At 38.0% G+C, this 20,781-nt stretch overlaps 1 protein-coding gene across 2 annotated transcripts in view; it reads right to left on the bottom strand.

The window, feature by feature from the left end:
- TTC27 (tetratricopeptide repeat domain 27) overlaps nucleotides 1-20,781 on the bottom strand; it is a 162,487-nt gene that overhangs the window by 63,159 nt on the left and 78,547 nt on the right. For both annotated transcript variants that reach the window (XM_070476658.1, XM_020880848.2), the window contains exons 11-12: nucleotides 18,807-18,902; nucleotides 16,027-16,149 (exon numbers count right to left, since the gene is read on the bottom strand). In XM_070476658.1, coding sequence (XP_070332759.1) covers nucleotides 16,027-16,149; nucleotides 18,807-18,902 — 219 coding nt within the window. The remainder of the gene's footprint in view (nucleotides 1-16,026; nucleotides 16,150-18,806; nucleotides 18,903-20,781) is intronic.

Below are 20,781 nucleotides of genomic sequence, written 5' to 3'. Positions count from 1 at the left end.
CATGTTAACAGTAACCAAAAAGAGAGCTGGAGTGACTACACTAAGACAAAATACAACTAAGACAAAACTTGTTACGAGAACTAAGAAAGGCATGTTTTCATGATAAATATTCACTCCATCAAGAAGATACAAGAGTTACAATTCTATATTCACCTAACAACAGAGCCCCAAGTTACATGAAGCAAAAATGGACAGATCTGAAGGGAAAAAAAATATCTGGAGACTTTAGTATTCAACTTTCAATAATGAATAGAACAATTATACAGAAAATAGAAATAGAAGACTTGAACAATGCTATAAACCAACTAGACCCACCAGACACGTAAAGAAAACTCTGTCCAGTAACAGTAGAATACACATTCTTTTCAAGTGCACAGAGAACATTCTCCAGGAGATATACTATGTGTTAAGTCACAAAACAAGTCTCAATAAATCTGGAAGTGCTGTTCAGTCGCTCAGTTGTATCTAACTCTGCGACCCCATGGACTGCAGTACATCAGGCTTCCCTGTCCTTCACCATCTCCAGGAATTCACTCAAACTTGTGTTCATTGAGTCAGTGATGCCTTCCAACCATCTCATCCTCTGTCATCCCCTTCTCCTCCTGCTGTCAATCTTTCCCAGCATCAGGGTCTTTTCCAATGAGTCTGCTCTTTGCATCAAGGGCCAAGCATTGGAGCTTCAGCTTCAATATCAGTCCTTCCAATGAATATTCAGGGTTGATCTCCTTTAGGACTGACTCGTTTGATCTCCTTGCAGTCCAAGGGACTCTCAAGAGTCTTCTCCAATACCACAGTTTAACAGCATCAATTCTTTGGCACTCAGCCTTCTTTATGGTCCAGCTCTCACATCCGTACATGACTAATGGAAAAACCATAGCTTTGACAAGATGGACATTTGCTGGCAAAGTAATGTCTCTGATTTTTAATATACTGTCTAGGTTTGTCATAGCTCTTCTTCCGAGGAGTAAGCATCTTTTAATTTCATGACTGCAGTCACCATTGGCAGTGATTTTGGAGCCCAAGAAAATAAAGTCTGTCACTGTTTCCATTGTTTCCCCATCTATTTGCCATGAAGCGATGGGACCAGATGTCATGATCTTAGTTTTCTGAATGTTGAGTTTTAAGCCAACCTTTTCACTCTGCTCTTTCAACTTCATCAAGCTCTTTAATTTCTCTTCACTTTCTGCCATAAGGGTGGTGTCATCTGCATATCTAAGGTTATTGATATTTCTCCCAGCTACCACTTCATCCAGCCTGGTATTTCACACAATGTACTCTGGATATAGGTCTGTATAGTCAAAGCTACGGTTTTTCCAGTAGTCACGTATAGACATGAGAGTTGGACCATAAAGAAGGCTGCGTGCTGAAGAAATGATGCTTTTGAACTATGGTGTTGGCAAAGACTCTTGAGAGTCCCTTGGACTTCGAGGAGACCAAACCAGTCAGTCCTAAAGGAAATCAACCCTGAATACTCATTGGAAGGACTGATGCTAAAGTAGAAGCTCCAGTCTTTTGGCCACCTGATATGAAGAGCCAACTCACTGGAAAAGACCTTGATGCTGGGAAAGAGAAAGCAGGAGAAGGGGATGACAGGGGATGAGGTGGTTGGGGGGCATCACAGACTCAAGTGACATGAGTTTGAATAACCTGAGATATGGTGAAGGACAGGGAAGACTGGTGTGCTACAGTCCATGGGGTCGCGAAGAGTTGGACATGACTGAACAACTGAACAACAACTCTGCATGTAAGTTAAACAAGCAGGATGACAATATACAGCCTTGACATAAACCTTGTTTGCAACCAGGGCCCAGGGAAAGGCGCCGTGACCTCCACAAAAGACTGAGCCAGACACGCCTTTGAGTGTTTCTGTCTCATGCAGAGGCGTGGGTCATCCGTGGCCTGCTGCCAAGACAGGGGCTCTAGCAGCAGCAGACCTGGGTGGCGTGGCATGTGGAATAAGTTCTCCTGCAGGAGGTCACCATTAGCCCCACAGTACAGCCTCCAGCCAGGTGACTCACAAACTGGAGAACAATCATACCAAAGAAGTCCTCACACTATTGCAGAAGTTCTAGGCCCCACAACAGATTTCCCAACCTGGGGATTCGGCAAAGGGACTGAGAACCCCCCCAGGGAACTTTACTTAGAAGGTCAGTGGGATTTGATTATAGAACTTCCATAGGACTGGGAAACAGAGACTCTTGGAGGGCACAAACAAAACCTTGTGTGCACCAGGACCGAGGACAAAGCAGCACTGATCCCACAAGAGACTTGAGCCAGGCTTACCAGGGAGTGTTCGGGAGTCTCTGGCAGAGGCATGGATCAACAGTGGCCTGCCATGGGGTCAGGGGCACTGACTGCAGCAGTCCTGGAAGGTGTGGCGTCCTGGCCTAAGTCCTTTTGGAGGAGGTCACCAATACGCCAAACTACAGGCAGGGAACACAGCCCCACCCATCAGCAGAAAATTGGAATTAAGATTTACTGAGAATGGCCTTGCCCACTAGAGCAAGACTCAGATTTTCCCACAGCCAGTCCCTCCCACCAGGAAGCTTCCACAATCCTCTTATCCTCATCCACCAGAGGTAAGACAGAACGAAAACCACAATCTGAAAGTATAGAAGTCATACAAAGTATATTCTCCAACTACAGTGTGATGAAATTAGAAATCATAACAAACAAATTGCAGAAATTCACAAATATGTGAAAATTAAACAACACACTGTCAAGTAAACAATAAGTCAAAAAAGAAATCACAGGGAAATTGAAAACACTTTGAGATAAATGTAAACAAAAATACAGTATGCCAAAACATGGAATGCAGTAAAAGTGGTTCTTAGAGGAAAGTTTATAATTATAAATGTCTATTATTAATAACAAATAATATTAATTCTGGGTATTTTATCTACTGGAAGATGGGTCTGGAGGGCCAGAGTGGGGCAGTTTCCTACAGAAGTTAAGAAACACTACAGCAGTGACTTAGCTTTGTCTAAATTTGCTTGTTTTTTCATCACATTCCTATCCCATAGTTTGTTTGTGCATGCTAAGTAGCTTCATTCATGTCTGACTTGTTGTGACCCTATGGACCATAGCCCGCCAGGCTCCTCTGTCCATTGGATTCTCCAGGCAAGAATACTGGAGTGGGTTGCTATGCCCTCCTCTAAGGGATCTTCCTGATTCAGAGACTGAACCCACATCTCTTGTGTCTCCTGCACTGGCAGATGGGTTCTTTACCACTAGCACCACCTGGGAAGCCCTCCTAACCCAGGGATTGAACCCAGGTCTCCGGCATCAAGGGCAGATTCTTTACTATCTAAGCCACCAGGGAAGCCCAAGCTAGTTGTTCAGTTGTGTCTGATTCTTTGTGACCCCATGGACTGTAGCCCCCCACGGTCTTCTGTCCATGGGATTTCCCAAGCAAAAATACTGGAGTGGGTTGCCATTTCCTACTCCAGGGGATCTTCCACACCCAGGGATTGAATCCTGATCTCCTGCATTACAGGCAGATTCTTTACTGTCTAAGCCACCAGGGAAGACACACAGTTTCTTCAGATGTGTCAACCATTTCTCCCTAAGTTTATACCTCTTGGTCCTGCCAACAAACCTAGCTTCCTCAAGGGCAACGCTTGCAGGCAATATATTTCCTTTCTTCAATTAGTCACATTGCATTCCCCAGTCTTCCTCACTTTCTCCAAAATGTTCTATTTTCTCTTCCCTCCTCATTCACCCAGTCAATTTATATAATTTATTACCAAATAAAGAACAACAAATATGTGCCCAGTGAACATAAATAAAGCACAAGGGCTTCTGATATCACTTCTGCAATATCGAAATGTGGGTGGGAAGAAATCTCCACAGAATGTGAAAAACTTTGGTATTTCTGGCTATGGGCTGCTACTTTCCTATTGGAAAACACAGATGTATGTTCTTACATGACATAAGAAATTTGTCATCTTAACATCTATTACGTAGGATAAAAATACATTCCCAAACATCCAAAGGCATACTTCAAATGGCTACAACGAACCTGGGGTGCCTATAGGAACCTGTAAATCTGAAGCCCATTCCCTTACCCACATATATATATGAATCTTACATATCTATTTTATTTTGTAATTCCACACACTATTAATAATTATTAATCTTAAATAACTTTATAGCAATGACTATACACACTGAATCTCAGCATAAAATAAAGTCAGCCAAGATTATTAATTATGGCTAGAATAATACGTTCCTTACTTTATCAGGAAAATCTGTGGTGTTTAGAGCAAGGGTTACACAAAAAGATGCCCAGACATTCTTGCCAATTATTGAGAATGAATAAAGTAGGCTGGCAACTGAACATAAAAAGGAACAAGCCACTCCTTGACTCTAGCCAGTTAGCACAATTATGTGGGAATTTGGCCCAATGTTTCCACATCATTTGATTTTTTTAAGAGAAGCCAAGAAATCGAGATTTTTAGATGATATCACCTGAATGTGCTTACTCTGATTTTTTTTTCAAAGCATTATGTAAGTCAAACATAATAACTCTTGCAACTTCAGATTTAGAAAATTAAACACCCACCCTACACTGGACAGCACTTGCTCTTTTTCCTGCTCAGCGTTGATTCTCTGATCTGATGATTACAGAATTACTCTTCCCTGAACAGAAACCATACCATGTGGTACAGAGGCAGGGACTATCAGAGGCCAGGTCACGTGCCTCAGGCTGTTCAGAACTTTTCTGTAAGAACGATGGAATGGACTTGAGTCTACCAAGATTACTAACCTCGAGCTTTCAGGGGCACTCTTGGCTGACTCTTGGAGAAATGACACCATCTCAGCCCCTGGATATGACTATCATTATAGGTCAACTAGAAGTTTCAGTTGCATGAACTTATAAATTCCTTTTTTTGCCTAAGCTAGTATATGTTGGTTCTCTTACAACCAAAACCATCCTAACATGTCCCTAGAAAATTCTGTTGCATAATTCATTCTATAGACTTCCAACTACAAGAAGATCTGTGAGAACATAGGTGCCTTTAGTCAGAAAGACAGTTCAAATGCCAGTTCTACTACTTACTAAAGGCATGACCATGAGTAAGCTCACTAATATGTTGAGAGTCTGTTTTTTATTTGTACATGACCTTCAAGAATTACACATGAAATGTACCGAGGATTTTGTTAGGCACACAGTAAGCCCTAAACTAATGTTTATGTTCCTTCTTAATCCCTCCGCTGGAAAACCGGATTGAAAAGCAAGAAGCTTGAAGTTTCACTACTAGTAAGAAAGAAAGAGACTTGAAACAGCTTCTAGCAGCATTAAAATTTTCTGTAAACAATCATACTAGTTAACTGTGTACAGTTTCTCCACAGAGAGAAGAATTGCTGTTGTTAAACTGTCAAATAGATGTTTATGTAACCGAGGCCAATGGGACTGGAGGAAGTGAGGTCAAAGGGAAAAAGTACTGATGCTACCAGGTTAAAAAGCTGAATTCTTCCACATAAGGCTGATTTCAACCAAACATCAGGCTTTTGTTTTTTTTATTATGAAAAAGTAGCCACAGGAGGAAGCCCTAGAGATCTCAGAGAAAGAATCTGTACAAGATACAAACCTAGTGGAATACTGCTTTATAGAAGGACAGCAAACGGAGAAATATTTTGCTGGTCAAACAGAATTTGGAATCTACATATGTCTGCAGTATCAGACTATAAGCTCCTTAAAGGTATTTTTTTCTTTTGTCATCTTGGAACACCACTGCCCAGCACATAGTAGGTGCTCTATAAAGTACTGAATGAACTCAACTGAAACTAACAGTGAAATCCCAAAGGCTTCAGATTCTACAAAGAAACATAAAAGATTCCTCCTACCGAGAATAAAGTGAGAACACCTTAGGGATGGCTGGCCGACATCAGTATTGAGGGTGCCTAAATTAGGACCGACCTAACAAGTCAGTCCAAGCGGAGAGGTCATACAGCGGAATCTGAACTTCACAAGCCCTTCTCACCAAAGTGATCACAACTGAGAAGTTACTCTCAGGAGCTCCCTGGTGGTTCAGTGGCTGAGAATCTGCCCTGCGATGTAGGGGACATGGGTTCAGTCCTTTGTCCAGAAGCTAAGATCCCACATGCTACAGAGCAACTAAGCCCATGAGCTACAACTACTGAGCCCTCAAGCCACAACTAGAGTTTGTGCCACATAATGCAGTGACGATGACTGATGACACAACTAAGATCTGATGCAGCCAGATACATATATAAATATTCAAAAAAAGAGAGAAGTGACTCCCAGGACTAAAAACATCAAAGAGCAAAACTGACAGCCTGGGTTCCCTACCCTGGTAATGTAACTTCTGACCAAACAGTCCAGTGTTGAGAAGTAGCTGAGAACTTCAGATAAATACAAGCAAAAAAGTTAATGTATAAAAGTGAAATATATGCCACATTGGGACTTATTTACATTTATGATGGTGTATTTTTCCACAAGCTGTTACACAGGATATTCAAGGTTTGAGGGCGGGCCCCTACCCTAAGCACACTAGGACTCCAGGAAGCACCCTGTTAGAGACAAGGCCCTAGATTAGGCATAAAGAATATGGGTGACAGCAACGATCTCATTCAGATATGAAGGAGAAATCAAAAGCTTTACAGACAAGCAAAAGCTGGGAGAATTCAGCACCACCAAGCCAACTCTTCAATAAATGCTAAAGGATCTTCTCTAGACAGGAAACACAGAAAACGTGTATAAACTCAAACCCAAAACAACAAAGTAAATGGCAATGGGGTCATACTTTTCAATGATTACCGTAAATGTAAATGGGTTGAATGCCCCAACCAAAAGACAAAGACTGGCTGAATGGATACAAAAACAAGATCCCTATATAAGCTGTCTACAAGAGACTCACCTCAAAACAAGGGACACATACAGACTGAAAATGAAGGACTGGAAAAAGGTATTTCACACAAATGGAGACCAAAAGAAAGTAGGAGTAGCAATATTCATATCAGATAATATCAGATCATATCAGACTTTGAAATAAAGGCTGTGAAAAGAGACAAAGAAGGACACTACACAATGATAAAAGGATCAATCCAAGAAGAAGGTATAACAATTATAAACATATATGCACCCAACACAGGAGCACTGCAATATGTAAGGCAAATGCTAACAAGTATGAAAGGGGAAATTAACAGTAACACAATAATAGTGGGAGACTTTAATACCCCACTCACACTTATGGACAGATCAACTAAACAGAAAATTATCAAGGAAATAGAAACTTTAAATGATACAATGGACCAGCTAGACCTAATTGTTATCTACAGGACATTTCACCCCAATACAATGAATTTCACCTTTTTCTCAAGTGCTCACAGAACCTTCTTCAGGAAAGATCACATCCTAGGCCATAAATCTAGCCTTGGTAAATTCAAAAAAACTGAAATCATTCCAAGCATCTTTTCTGATCACAATGCAGTAAGATTAGATGTCAACTACAGGAAAAAGACTATTAAAAATACAAACATATGGAGGCTAAACAACACGCTTCCAAATAAACAACAAATCACAGAAGAAATAAAAAAAGAAGTCAAAATATGCATAGAAATTAATGAAGATGAAAACACAGCAACCCAAAACCTATGGGATTCAGTAAATGCAGTGCGAAGGGGAAGGTTCATAGCAGTGCAAGCTTACCTCAAGAAACAAGAGAAAAATCAAATAAATAACCTAACTCTACACCTAAAGCAACTAGAAAAAGAAGAAATGAAGAACCCCAGGGGTAGTAGAAGGAAAGAAATCATAAAAATTAGGGCAGAAATAAATGAAAAAGAAACAAAGGAGACCATAGCAAAAATTAACAAAGCTTAAAAGCTGGTTCTTTGAGAAGATAAATAAGGTAGACAAACCATTAGTCAGACTCATCAAGAAAAAAAGGGAGAAGAATCAAATCAATAGAATTAGAAATGAAAATGGAGAAATCACAACAGACAACACAGAAATACAAAGGATCATAAGAGACTACTATCAGCAACTATATGTCAATAAAATGGACAACTTGGAAGAAATGGACAAATTCTTAGAAAAGTATAACTTTCCAAACTGAATCAGGAACAAATAGAAAATCTTAACAGACCTATCACAAGCATGGAAATCAAAACCCTCCAGAAAACAGGCAGAGAAGGAACATACCTCAACATAATAAAAGCCATATATGATAAACCCACAACAAACATTATCCTCAATGGTGAAAAATTGAAAGCATTTCCCCTTAAACCAGGAACAAGACAAGGGTGCCCACTCTCACTCCTACTATTCAACATAGTTTTGGAAGTTTTAGCCACAGCAATCAGAGGAGAAAAAGAAATAAAAGGAATCCAGATTGGAAAAGAAAAAGTACAACTCTCACTGTTTGCAGATGACACGATCCTCTACACAGAAAACCCTAAAGACTCCACCAGAAAATTACTAGAGCTAATCAATGAATATAGTAAAGTTGCAGGATATAAAATTAACACACAGGAATCCCTTGCATTCCTATACACTAACAATGAGAAAACAGAAATTAAGGAAACAATTCCATTCACCATTGCAACAAAAAGAATAAAATACTTAGGAATAAATCTACCTAAAGAAACAAAAGACCTATATATAGAAAACTATAAAACACTGATGAAAGAAATCAAAGAGGACCAAACAGATTGAGAAATATACCATGTTCATGGATCAGAAGAATCAATATAGTGAAAACGAGTATACTACCCAAAGCAATCTCTAGATTCAATGCAATCCCTATCAAGCTACCAACGGTATTTTTCAGAGAACTAGAACAAATAATTTCACAATTTATATGGAAATACAAAAAACCTCGAATAGCCAAAGCGATCTTGAGAAAGAAGAATGGAACTGGAGGAATCAACCTGCCTGACTTCAGACTATACTACAAAGCCGCAGTCATTAAGACAGTATGGTACTGGCACAAAGATAGAAACATAGATCAATGGAACAAAATAGAAAGCCCAAAGATAAATCCACGCACCTATGGACACCTTATCTTTGACAAAGGAGGCAAGGATATACAATGGATAAAAGACAATCTCTTTAACAAGTGGTGCTGGGAAAATTGGTCAACCACTTGTAAAAGTTTGAAACTAGAACATTTTCTAACACCATACACAAAAATAAACTCAAAATGGATTAAAGATCTAAATGTAAGACCAGAAACTATAAAATTTCTAAAGGAAAACATAGGTAAAACACTCTCTGACATAAATCACAGCAGGATCCTCTATGGCCCACCTCCCAGAGTAATGGAAATAAAAGCAAAAATAAATAAATGGGACCTAATTAAACTTAAAAGCTTTTGCACAATGTAGGAAACTATAAGTAAGGTGAAAAGACAGCCTTCATAATGGGAGAAAATAATAGCAAACGAAGCAAGTGACAAAGAATTAATCTCAAAAATATACAAGCAGCTCAATTCCAGAAAAATAAGTGACCCAATCAAAAAATGGGCCAAAGAACTAAACAGACATTTCTCCAAAGAAGATATACAGATGGCTAACAAGTACATGAAAAGATGCTTAACATCACTCATTATCAGAGACTGCAAATCAAAACCACGATGAGGTACCATCTCATGCCAGTCAGAATGGCTGCTATCCAAAAGTCTACAAAAAATAAATGCTGGAGAGGGTGTGGAGAAAAGGGGACCCCTCTTACACTGTTGGCGGGAATGCAAACTAGTGCAGCCACTATGGAGAACAGTGTGGAGATTCCTTAAAAAACTGGAAACAGAACTGCCATACGACCCAGCAATCCCACTGCTGGGCATACACACCAAGGAAACCAGAGTTGAAAGAGACATGTGTACCCCAACGTTCATCGCAGCATCATTTACAATAGCCAGGACATGGAAACAACCTAGATGTCCATCAGCAGACAAATGGATAAGAAAACTGTGGTACATATACACAATGGAATATTACTCAGACATTAAAAAGAATGCATTTGAATCAGCTCTAATCAGGTGGATGAAACTGGAGTCAATCATATAGAGTGAAGTAAGTCAGAAAGAAAAGCACCAATATAGTATACTAATGCATATATACGGAATTTAGAAAGATGGTAACAATGACCCTACATGCGAGATATCAAAAGAGACACAGATGTAAAGAACAGTCTTTTGGATTCTGTGGGAGAAGGCGAGGGTGGGATAATTTGAGAGAACAGCATTGAAACATGTATATTATCATATGTGAAACAGATCGCCAGCCTAGGTTCGATGCATGAGACAGGGTGCTCAGGGCTGGTGCACTGGAATGACCCGGATGGATGGGATCGGTTCAGGATGGGGAACACATGTATACCCATGGCTGAATCATGTCAATGTATGGCAAAAACCACTACAATATTGTAAAGTAATTAGCCTCCAATTAAAATAATTATTTTTAAAAAAAGAATATGGGTGAAAGTTCAGTTCAGTCTCTGACAAAAAGAGAAAACCTTTCAAGAAAATTATTCATACTTGAGTCAGAAGGAATTATCCAAACAAACTACCCTTCTTGGCTGTGATTTGTGCCTTGATTTTGTGAATGAGCGGAAGGAATTAAAAACTCTAACATGTGATAAGAGTGGCCCTCATCTGACACTGCATCTGGTCAGTGTATTGGCAGGGGTACTGGGAAGCCAGCAACTCCAGGAAGCTCTTCTGACAAAACAGCCAAGGTGGGGAAATGAGCTCTAGACCCAGAGATGGTACTAATCATAACAAGTGCCTCTGAGGACAGAAATAACAGAATTAGGCTTAACGACTAGAAGTCTGCTCCAAAGGGACCAAACAAACAAACAAAAAAGGCAGGCCAAGAATATAAGGATATACTATTAGTCAGATCTGGCCACCTGATAATAGCTTCAGGTTTTTAAAAATGTACTTGTGTTGTGTACGTTGTGCTCAAACAACTCTGGGCATAGTCTAACTCAGTCTTTTCTCTGAAGCACAAAGCAAAATGGTTTCTAAGTTCTACTACAGTAAAGGCTGGTTCTCAAGAAAAGGGAGCTGGACCTCTGAAAAGGAGCTCCACTGCCCGTGACGCAGGGAATAAGGATGACAAGGCAGGACTAAAAGAGCACCATGGAACCTTGGACTCTTATGGCTTCCCACACAATCCTTCTAGCAGAAAGGCACTCTCTCCCTAGCCTGCATTCTTGTTCTGTGAGTGGCAACTGAGAAGTGAAAATTACAAGACACTTCAACTCACTTCGGTTGCTTGCTCCCTTCTTCTCTGGGGTGATGCCCAGTCCTACTCACTCACTGACAGCCAACTGTTCACTAATTGCTCTGGATGTTTAAGTGTGTGACTGCACCACAGCCTGGCTTGATTCTTCAAAGGAGAGCTGCCAACATAAATATCCCAGGTCCAAGATAAAACAGAATAATTAAAAACAGGTCTTGTTATCCGATTAGCTGATCAACTCCTATTCATATCACCAAGTGATAATTTCAGTGAGTGTTCTGTTTTCCTCATTCAAGTGAACACAACAGGTTTTAACTTATAAACTGACCATCAAATTTTAAAGGATTAACAAGGATGGGGGTGGGTAGGTGTTGGGAAAGGAGTATGGGCTTTAGAGGAAAGGAAGGTCTGAGCTTGGATTCCAAAATCTGCCACTTACTGAGGCTAATAAGTAAAATGGCAAAAAACAACTCATACTTTGTAGGTTGTTACAAATATTGAATGACAAGGACAAAATAATTCTATAAGGGATGTAGTACATAAGAGGATCTAAAACTGCATTACATAATAACAGCATGCTCACAGTACCTTAGCATCTATGGAGCAAAAATAAAAGTTCTTCTATTTCTATTCCTTAAAATTAAGAGGTTAAAACGAGACCAGAGAGATCTCACAATAAGATTTTGGAGACAGACTATACAGTGGGGCTTGGAGAAGTTTCTTTCACCACATGCAGGGTCCATAAAGAGTGACCACGTGAAGATCTGCTTCAATGCAATAACTATTCTATGAACACCTACTAATCCTTCATTCAGCAAATATAAGTGAGCTCCCCCAAGGTGCCAGGCCTGTGCTATAAATAAAATAGACACAAGTCTGGGTCTTAAACTACTTATAGTCAAACAGGTGAGCTAAGTCAACACAAGGGACGATGAGAGCAGTGCTGGGTAGTTGAGGCGCACACAGGAGAACATCACCAGGTCTCCGGGGGAGATTTCAGGGAAAGCTCCTTGGAGGAAGCAATCACCAAGAAGTCTGAGGAATAAGGAGTTAGCTGACAGAGGACAACAGCATGTGTGAAGGTTCTGAGGTCAAACAATGCTGCAAAATTAACAATTCCAAGTAGTTCAGCCCTGCCAGAACTCTGGACACAACCTGGGTGAGTGAGTACAAAGGGGGGACAAGGCAGAGGTGATAGAGGAGGGACACAGGCGTCAGCAATGTCAACAGGAGTCAAATCATGAAGTGAAGATCATTCCAGTAAGAGCTCTGAGTTAATCCTAAGAACAAAGCCAAGTTCCTACAGTCAGAATGACATGATTAGATCACGTCATTTAGGATCATGCCTTTCAGGAAGCTTGCTCTGACTGCAGTGTGATAAAACAACACGTGGGAACTGTCTTAATCACAAAAAGAAACTACCTTAGAAGAAAAAAAAAAAACAAACCCAAATGAAATGTTAAAAAAAATCTCAGCTGTTTTAGAAATAAAAGATTTGCTTGGCAAGTTAAAGGGGAAAAATTTTAAAGTCTAATGGCCACAATCATCTGCTAATATAGCATAATAAAAGATAAGGCTATGCAGCTCAGATAAGCCTTCTTTCCTAAGAAACAAGAGAAAATACTAGAGGTTCCAACCTAAATCTCTCCACCTCCTTCCACATTGCCTTCTCCAGGCAACTTAACACCTGTTCAGTCTTTCTCTTTTCATTTATAGACTCAATTTGCTCAACAAAATAAAAATTCTATTATAGAAAAGCTTGGAGAAACTGCAGTAAGTGTGCCAGATAGCTTTAAAAAATTAAATGCTAACAGATGAGAACCAGTTCTGACCCCAAGGCCAAGCAAAATTAATCTTCGCTATTTTGCCCATGGTCATTAAATAACAAGAATTTCTGTAGGTAGTTTCTAAATTAGAGAGTCTGAGATCTTAATAGTGGGGTGCAAACATGAGCACCAGGGCACAATAATTAGACTTAGATACTTTTCTGAATTTGCCTCTTAAAAACAAATTATCCATTAAGCAGTAAAGGCAAAGATGAAAATTTTACAAACTTCCAGTTAATTCTAAATGTGATGACAACTACTGGTATGCAATCGAATATTAAAAGAATCTCAGCTGTTTTAGAAATAAAACATTTGGTTCCAGCCTGAAGCAAAACTTTTTCGGGTCTATAATTAAACTGATTTGCAAATACAGCATGAAAAAAAGGTAAGGGGTCTTTTATATGGCAAATAAAAAACTAAAATCAATCTTTAAAATCAAGATTTTGAAGGATGTTTGGCTGTAACTCACAAAAGACTTGAGACAAAGTTAATAACTATACATTCCTAAAAATTAAAATACACACATTTTATAGAGTGATGTAAAACACAGGAATTTATCATTACTCTAAGACATTTCTTACAAGGTTTACATGCATATTTAAAAAATAATAATACTGCTACTAATTTGGAGGACTTAGTCAAATACATTCTCAGAAAGGAATGGACTCATTTTTTATTCTCCAGTAAAACCATCTCTACTTTCCATACTTAGTAAAAATAACTAAATAAATTTAATATAGCAGAGTGTGCTTTTGGGTATTTGGGATTCACCAACTTGCTTAATTACTTCAAAATTTTCCATATTTTTATATACAGTTATTACTTATTTGTTCACTAACCAATGGGAAGAATGATGCAATGGGAACTACATCAATGGTATCTTGGGAGTCAAGAAATAATTCACCTCTGTGTTAAATAAAAATCCGAATACTACTTGTATGCCAGTCAAAGGGCACTAAATAAACACTTAAGTCTGTGAAGAAACATGATACTATATTTCATCAAATTTGAGATGCCATCAATTTTAAGACTAACTGTTAACTAATAAAGAAAAAATGTTTTCAATTACATTATGACATAATGCCTTGGATGAATCACATCAGCTTCTCACTGCTTTGATATTTTTAAATCTACTCAGAAAAATTTGGCAATTTTTCCTGCCTCCAATACACTGCTTGATATAACAAACAGCATTTTTTTTTTCCTTTTACGAATCTTAGTATGAAACACAGCTTCATCTACATTGGGGTGTCTTCCTTTCTTGGCTCCCATAAAGCATTTAGTTGCTGTTTTAAAAGAAAAGTAAGTGGAACTGTGATTATTTTACCAATGGCACATGTTTACTTCACTAATGTTAAATTCACGTCTCTCCACTCTGTTTTGGTCCTTTACCACTTCTGTTTCAATGCCAAATCATAATGGAATCTTTTTAAAGATATTTTAAATTGCAATTAAATCCAACATATGTAGAGCTGACACTGTACGTAACTCAATTGAAATGATGATTCTAGATATATCTACAACTAAAACTTGTACAAGCACAAGCAGTTTCAACCTGGCCAAATGGCCACCTGACAGCAAATGACAGATACCATCAAGCAGCAGATACAACCCAAATTCAAAGATACTAAAATGCGAAAAAAAAAAAAAAATGAGTCTCAGAATCACTAAGAGCAGCAGATGCTCACAGAGTACGAGGAAAGAGCACCATTCTATGTACCTTTCATATGTTATGTCACGAAAATCTGTTGGGTAGGTAGATTATGTGCCTCCAGATAAGGAAGCTGAGGCTTGGGGTGGGGGCACTGGGTAACTTGCCCCAATATCACAAAGTTAGCATGTGCCGAGGCTAGCTTTTGAATCCACAGTCTGGGCTATGCTTTTAAACACTATGTCATGTGGTCAATTAAGTTATTAATCAATAACTAGCTCTATGACCTAACCTGAATCATTAGAGACTCCTTTCCTTATCTGGAAAAGGAAGGAACTGCAATGGATGATTATGGAGTCCCTTCCCAGGATGAAAATACTGTAATTCTACAATCTTTTTAATAAAATGTTATCTCCATGGTAGCCTCTCCTTAACCCTATAAAATTCAAAGACTTTCACCACCATTACTGACTAGTGAAAAGAACCTAACTTTTACTATAATTTTAAAATTTACACACCTAGGAAAAGTATTAAGAAACAGACATACATGTACCCCTATTTCTTTTTCAGGATGATAGCAAAGGCTGACTATAGATACAAATGATCCAGTTTGTGGGTTTTACTCTGCCTGTGTACCATACTTATGATAGAAATTTACCATTTAAAATTTTAGTCCAAAATTAACAAATGATTTCAACATGTCCATTTTAACAGATACACACAGTGCACAGTCCTTTAAAAATTCTGTTCATTTATGAGGGAAAAATAATAGATTAATAACAGATGCAAATATTGCAACATTTTCTCTCTTGACCCAATTTAAAGGATGGAATTAAATATGCATTACACACTTGACAACTCTTTTGCCCCAAGATGGGGGGTGGGGGAGGGGGCTTGTCATAACCTTTGGATCTTCTACAGGTCAAGCTGCCCTCCCTCTTAGGTAACCTTGCTTCTGACCCACAGCCTCTGATCATCAGGCAACCTAGTGATGCTTAAAATATTTCCTAATAGTTCACTTTGAAGTTGTCTACAGAAGGAGAGTTAATAAAGGAAAGAGACGAAAATGTGCAATGTCTTTAAAGCTTTCATTATTTATTCATAAACATCAAACACTGTATCAGTTTTGGGCCTTGCTTTTTTCCTTTATAATACACATGCAGACATAAAATAATCTGCCCCAATGGAAATCAAAGAAAACATTAAACAGATTTCTGATGAAAAAAGGAATATAAGCAAATTGTTGGCAAAAGTGGCTTAAAAAACAAAACAGGTAAGATGATTGCTCAGAGATGAAAGGGTCTGGCCAGAGCATAAAATTTCACTAGTACATACCTTCCCATGCTGCCCAGCTCTTTCATAGCAAATGACAACATCTTCCCACATTTCTAGCTTCTCAAATATCTGAAGGGCTGAACTGGTACATCCCAACTCAAAGAGTAAACCTGCAAGTTGGCGCTAGAAAAATCAAATTAAAATAATGAACAATCCTTCACACATTTTCACACAGATTCCTGTTCCATTTGTAGGTATATCTAATCTGCCATTTTAAGCATCTGCTTATTGCAAAAAATGCCTAATATCTATAATTCAACCTCTGCTGAAAAAACATATATGTTTCCTACATGTTGAAAAACATACTGGAACTGTTCAAAATACACAATATGTCAATTTCCCCCAAGAATTCAGAACTTAACAGGTGAAATCTGCACTTCTTTCAACTCTGTTAAAGTGGCCCTTATCAGAAAGACAAATACAAATGTTGCTGAGGATGCGAAGAAAAGAGAACTCTTGTGCTGGCGGACTGTCAATGTGTGCAGCCAATAGAGAAAACAATATGAAGGTTCCTCAAGAAACTGAAAATCGAGCTACCGTATGATCTAGTAATTCCACTTCTGGATATATAACTGAGGAAAATGAAAACACTAATTTATTTTAATAAATACATTCTAAAAAATTTAGCTACCTAGTTTCCAAGTATTTGGCAGATAAAATGGGACAAATTGTGACAAAGTGAGTGAAGGTTAAGTATATTCAAAAATAAAAATAGTATATTTTATAAGTGTATTCTATTCCTGCAGGAATAGAAAAACAATATTAAAAATGTTTAAAAAATAGGTAAAACTCATGAGTAAGGTATGGTTATAAAATTCAATACATATTTAAGAGCTAAGAAGCTAACAGACATGGAACATGCAGAACTAACAAACTCAGTAAGTAAAATGAAACTATAAAATTTCATTTTATAATGAAAATCACATTTTTATATATATCATTAAAATATATTTTAGATAATATATTATATAATATATATTATAAAATAAATATGTATCTATTATATATTATAAAAATATAAACAAAAATAAATAAAAGTAATGGCTCAATTTGTCTATATCCCATGAAATATAGGAGAATTTGGCTATTTTAGAAGATGTGATTGGACATTTTCAAAAACTGAACATCACATGTGGAAGCTGGAATAAATCTTAATGCTCATATAGTAAGGAATTCAATCTTTCTAATATAGTGACAAAGTTATGGCATCTAAGCTGATATGGCTAACTAGGAGTAAAGACTAATATGTTTTATAATAAACTGTGTTGTTATTTCCTGATCTTTAAAAATAACATATAAAGATATGCTTACTCCCTATAATAAAACTGATTCAATTTCTTGATGAAAGAGGATGTTTATGTAACTGCTCAAAGATCCCAAATCCACAGTTTTCTAAGCAGATAAACACTGAGCCTATTTGAACAGTATTTAATTTTTCTAATGTTTCTGTTCAGAAAGTAACAGCTACACCCTCAACAGACATGTTTTGTCATAATAATAGCTCAGAGTTTGATTTGTTTCTACACCACAAAACACACAGAACAAAGACAAAGCACTTAACAAATTTCACAGATCAGGGTTAAAAACATGCCAAAAAGTTCCAAGTGTTAACACCTTTCTGATGAAGAATCTATCCTTTTGAGATGATATGAAAAAATTTTTGTGCCTGTCTTATTGAGATGTCTTCAATAGATGAAGTGAATCCCAATGTATAACAGACCCTCTCGTTTACCCTGAGCTTACGAATATTCTAATAATCTACTCTAAGAAATCTTATGAAGATTCCGAGTCACTGAATTGTGGGTTGGCATTTATAATTCTAAGTCACTACCTATGTGCATAATCCACAAGAGGTGACAGGAAGCTGGTTAAAATGACAATGGTTACTAAATCATCGAGAAATTTCTGGCTGGCATTATTTGACTCCACTTAGCTTCTCTGTGCCATAGCTTTCACATTTGTAATTCGGGATTATTTCACAAAATTGTTGCAATAAAATAAGATAATGTGTGTGAAAGGCAAAAAAAAATGCGTGCTTCACAATAAACAAGCAGTAAAAGCTGGCTGTTATTCTCTGGAATAATTACAGCCCAATGAAGATAAAGCAAAGGAGGCAAACTAGACTAAAAGTTGGGAAAGTAGAGATGCTCATGAACATCATGTTCAGTGATCAACACTGGACAAGTGTAGTTACTGACAACTGCCCTGGGCCTCCATTTTTTTCCGAGGATTAAGAAACCAGAATTATAAATTAAGTGGCCAGACTAAGTGTCTAAGTTGTCTTCAGTGAATAGAATTTTACCAAATAGAGGAATGACTCCTGTAACACAGGAGAACCTACAGGGCAAGCGCTACATTAGGAGTTCTCATGTCGCTCCAAAGAGGAAAGTGGTGAAGGGCAGTTCACAGTATCAACTACCAAACAAATGCTTTATTTGACCTCTTGTAAACACTTTGCTTAAAAGGTTCATTCTTTAGCAGAAAATCATTACAGGGTTTTTAAACATAAAAAGTTATTTTGAAAATGAAGACTTCTATGGCTCTATTATTTAATTTCGAAAATTCTATTTAACCTAGTTTACATTCTATTAAATGTTTTAAAAGTCTAGTATCACTTCAATCAAATAGCAGTTTGAAGTAACTGGCAATCCCCAGCTAGATACTTTTTCTTTTCCCTGAAACATGTGAAAACTCCAACATAAATTTAGTCATTTTCTTCTAATGCATTTATCTTTCAAAAGGGAAGTGTTTTCCATACCCAATGACAACAACAAAAATACCTGAACGGCCCAGTGAGGAGGCACTTGACAGCAGTAGAAAATCTTCAGACGTTCCAATACAGACGTAGTCTTATCTTCAAATTGGTCTGCAAGAGCCTTAAGAGCATGTATCATAATCAGAATCTATATGAGTAATAACTTTTTAATATAAACAAGATAGCCATATAAACAATAAAGAATACAAGTTACTTTGATAAGGTGTTGGGATGTGTGAATATTTTCTTGAATTTCCTTAAATGCTAAAAAAAAGACTTCAATCAACATTTATGTAATTTGTACATTAAAAACTTAGTAAGAAAACAATTTTTTAAACTGAGGTTTCCTATGGTAGTTCTTTTAAAGAACTAGCCTTATTAACCTATCTTTTTATTTTTTCTATTTTCTAAGAAGAACTGTTTTTAGCATATCTATTTCACAACCATACTGTCACTGCGACAATGACACTTCCTAACATAAATCAGAGATAAATTATATGAAGCATTTCATTTAGGACTATTTTCTCAGGAATAAATGAAATCAAAGGGTGTCTATTTGATCACAGAGGGTGAAGTCTCTTACTCTTCAGCAACAGAACCCACCACAAGGCAGGACACTCATTCATGCAAGACCAGTGAACAACTTCAACCTGCATGCGCTGAGGAAAGCCTCTGCTGGGCTGAAAGACCTGCACTTTGTACTAGATAACCAGACCTGCAGGAGCTACAGAGGGCAGACCAACAAGACAGAGATGGCTGACTCTAAGAAAGGGAACCGAGGCCAAATGCAAAGCTAGAGGCTGCCACTAACTGGTGGTCACAGGATGAACATCACAAGACCTCCCATATTCAGCATCAGAATGAATGCAGACGCTCTGGAGTCCTAGAAAACACACGGACAGTGGTCTCATTACCATGATCATCTTTACCTGACTCTTCATTTGTCATCTAGTACATAAACATGTCTTTTCTGTTTTACACTGAGCACTTTCAACTGTGCATTATGATGACCTTTTCTGCATAATGCAGCACTCAAATTTTCTCTTTTGAGTTTCACAGGCCTGTCTTACAAAGATTACATGGCAACAATACCACAATGTTAATGCACATATTATGGTTATGTAGGAACATTCAACAACTAGGGTCATGGCATCCGGTCCTATCACTTCATGGCAAATAGATGGGGAAACAATGGAAAACAGCCCTTTATTTTTGAGGGCTCCAAAATCACTTTGGACAGTGACTGCAGTCATGAAATTAAAAGACGCTTGTTCCTTGGAAGAAAAGCCATAACAAACCTAGACAGTGTATTAAAAAGCAGAGACATTACTTTGCCAACAAAGGTCTGTCTAGTCAAAGCTTCTGTTTTCCCAGTAGTCATGTATGGATGTTACAGTTGGACCATAAAAAGGCTGAGCGCCAAAGAATTGATGCTTTTGAACTGTGGTGTTGGAGAAGACTCTTGAGAGTCCCTTGGACTGCAAAGAGATCAAACCGGTCAATTCTAAAGGAGATCAGTACTGTATATTCATTGGAGGGGCTGATGCTGAAGTTGAAACTACAATACTTTGGCCACCTGATGCGAAGAGCTGACTCACTGGTAAAGACCCTGATGCTGGGAAAGATTGAGGGCAGGAGGAAAGGGACGACAGAGATGGTTGGATGGCATCATCGACTCAGTGGTCGTAAGTCTGAGCAAACTCTGGGAGATGGTGAAGGACAGAGGAGCCTGGTGTGTAGCAGTCCACAGGGCCACAGAGGACCCGGACACGACCGAGCAACTGAACGACCAGGAGTCATCCACATATTTGAGAACGGTGAAGCACTGTATTGGCAACTTACTTTCCAAAACTTCAGGATACAAAAGACAGTTGGTCCTGTACCTGGAACTTTTCTGTAAGCTTGAAATTTTTTTTAAGTTTTAATGAAATTAGCTTTTAAAATTGAAAGAAAAAAAAAGAGGTAGTAAATCCAAACTTCCTCATAAAAGGACAAGAATC

The sequence above is a fragment of the Odocoileus virginianus genome, chromosome 2 (assembly GCF_023699985.2).
Source record: "Odocoileus virginianus isolate 20LAN1187 ecotype Illinois chromosome 2, Ovbor_1.2, whole genome shotgun sequence".
NCBI lineage: Eukaryota > Metazoa > Chordata > Mammalia > Artiodactyla > Cervidae > Odocoileus > Odocoileus virginianus.
Note: the sequence above shows the minus strand (reverse complement) of the source record. Positions and strands in the feature narration are given on the sequence as shown.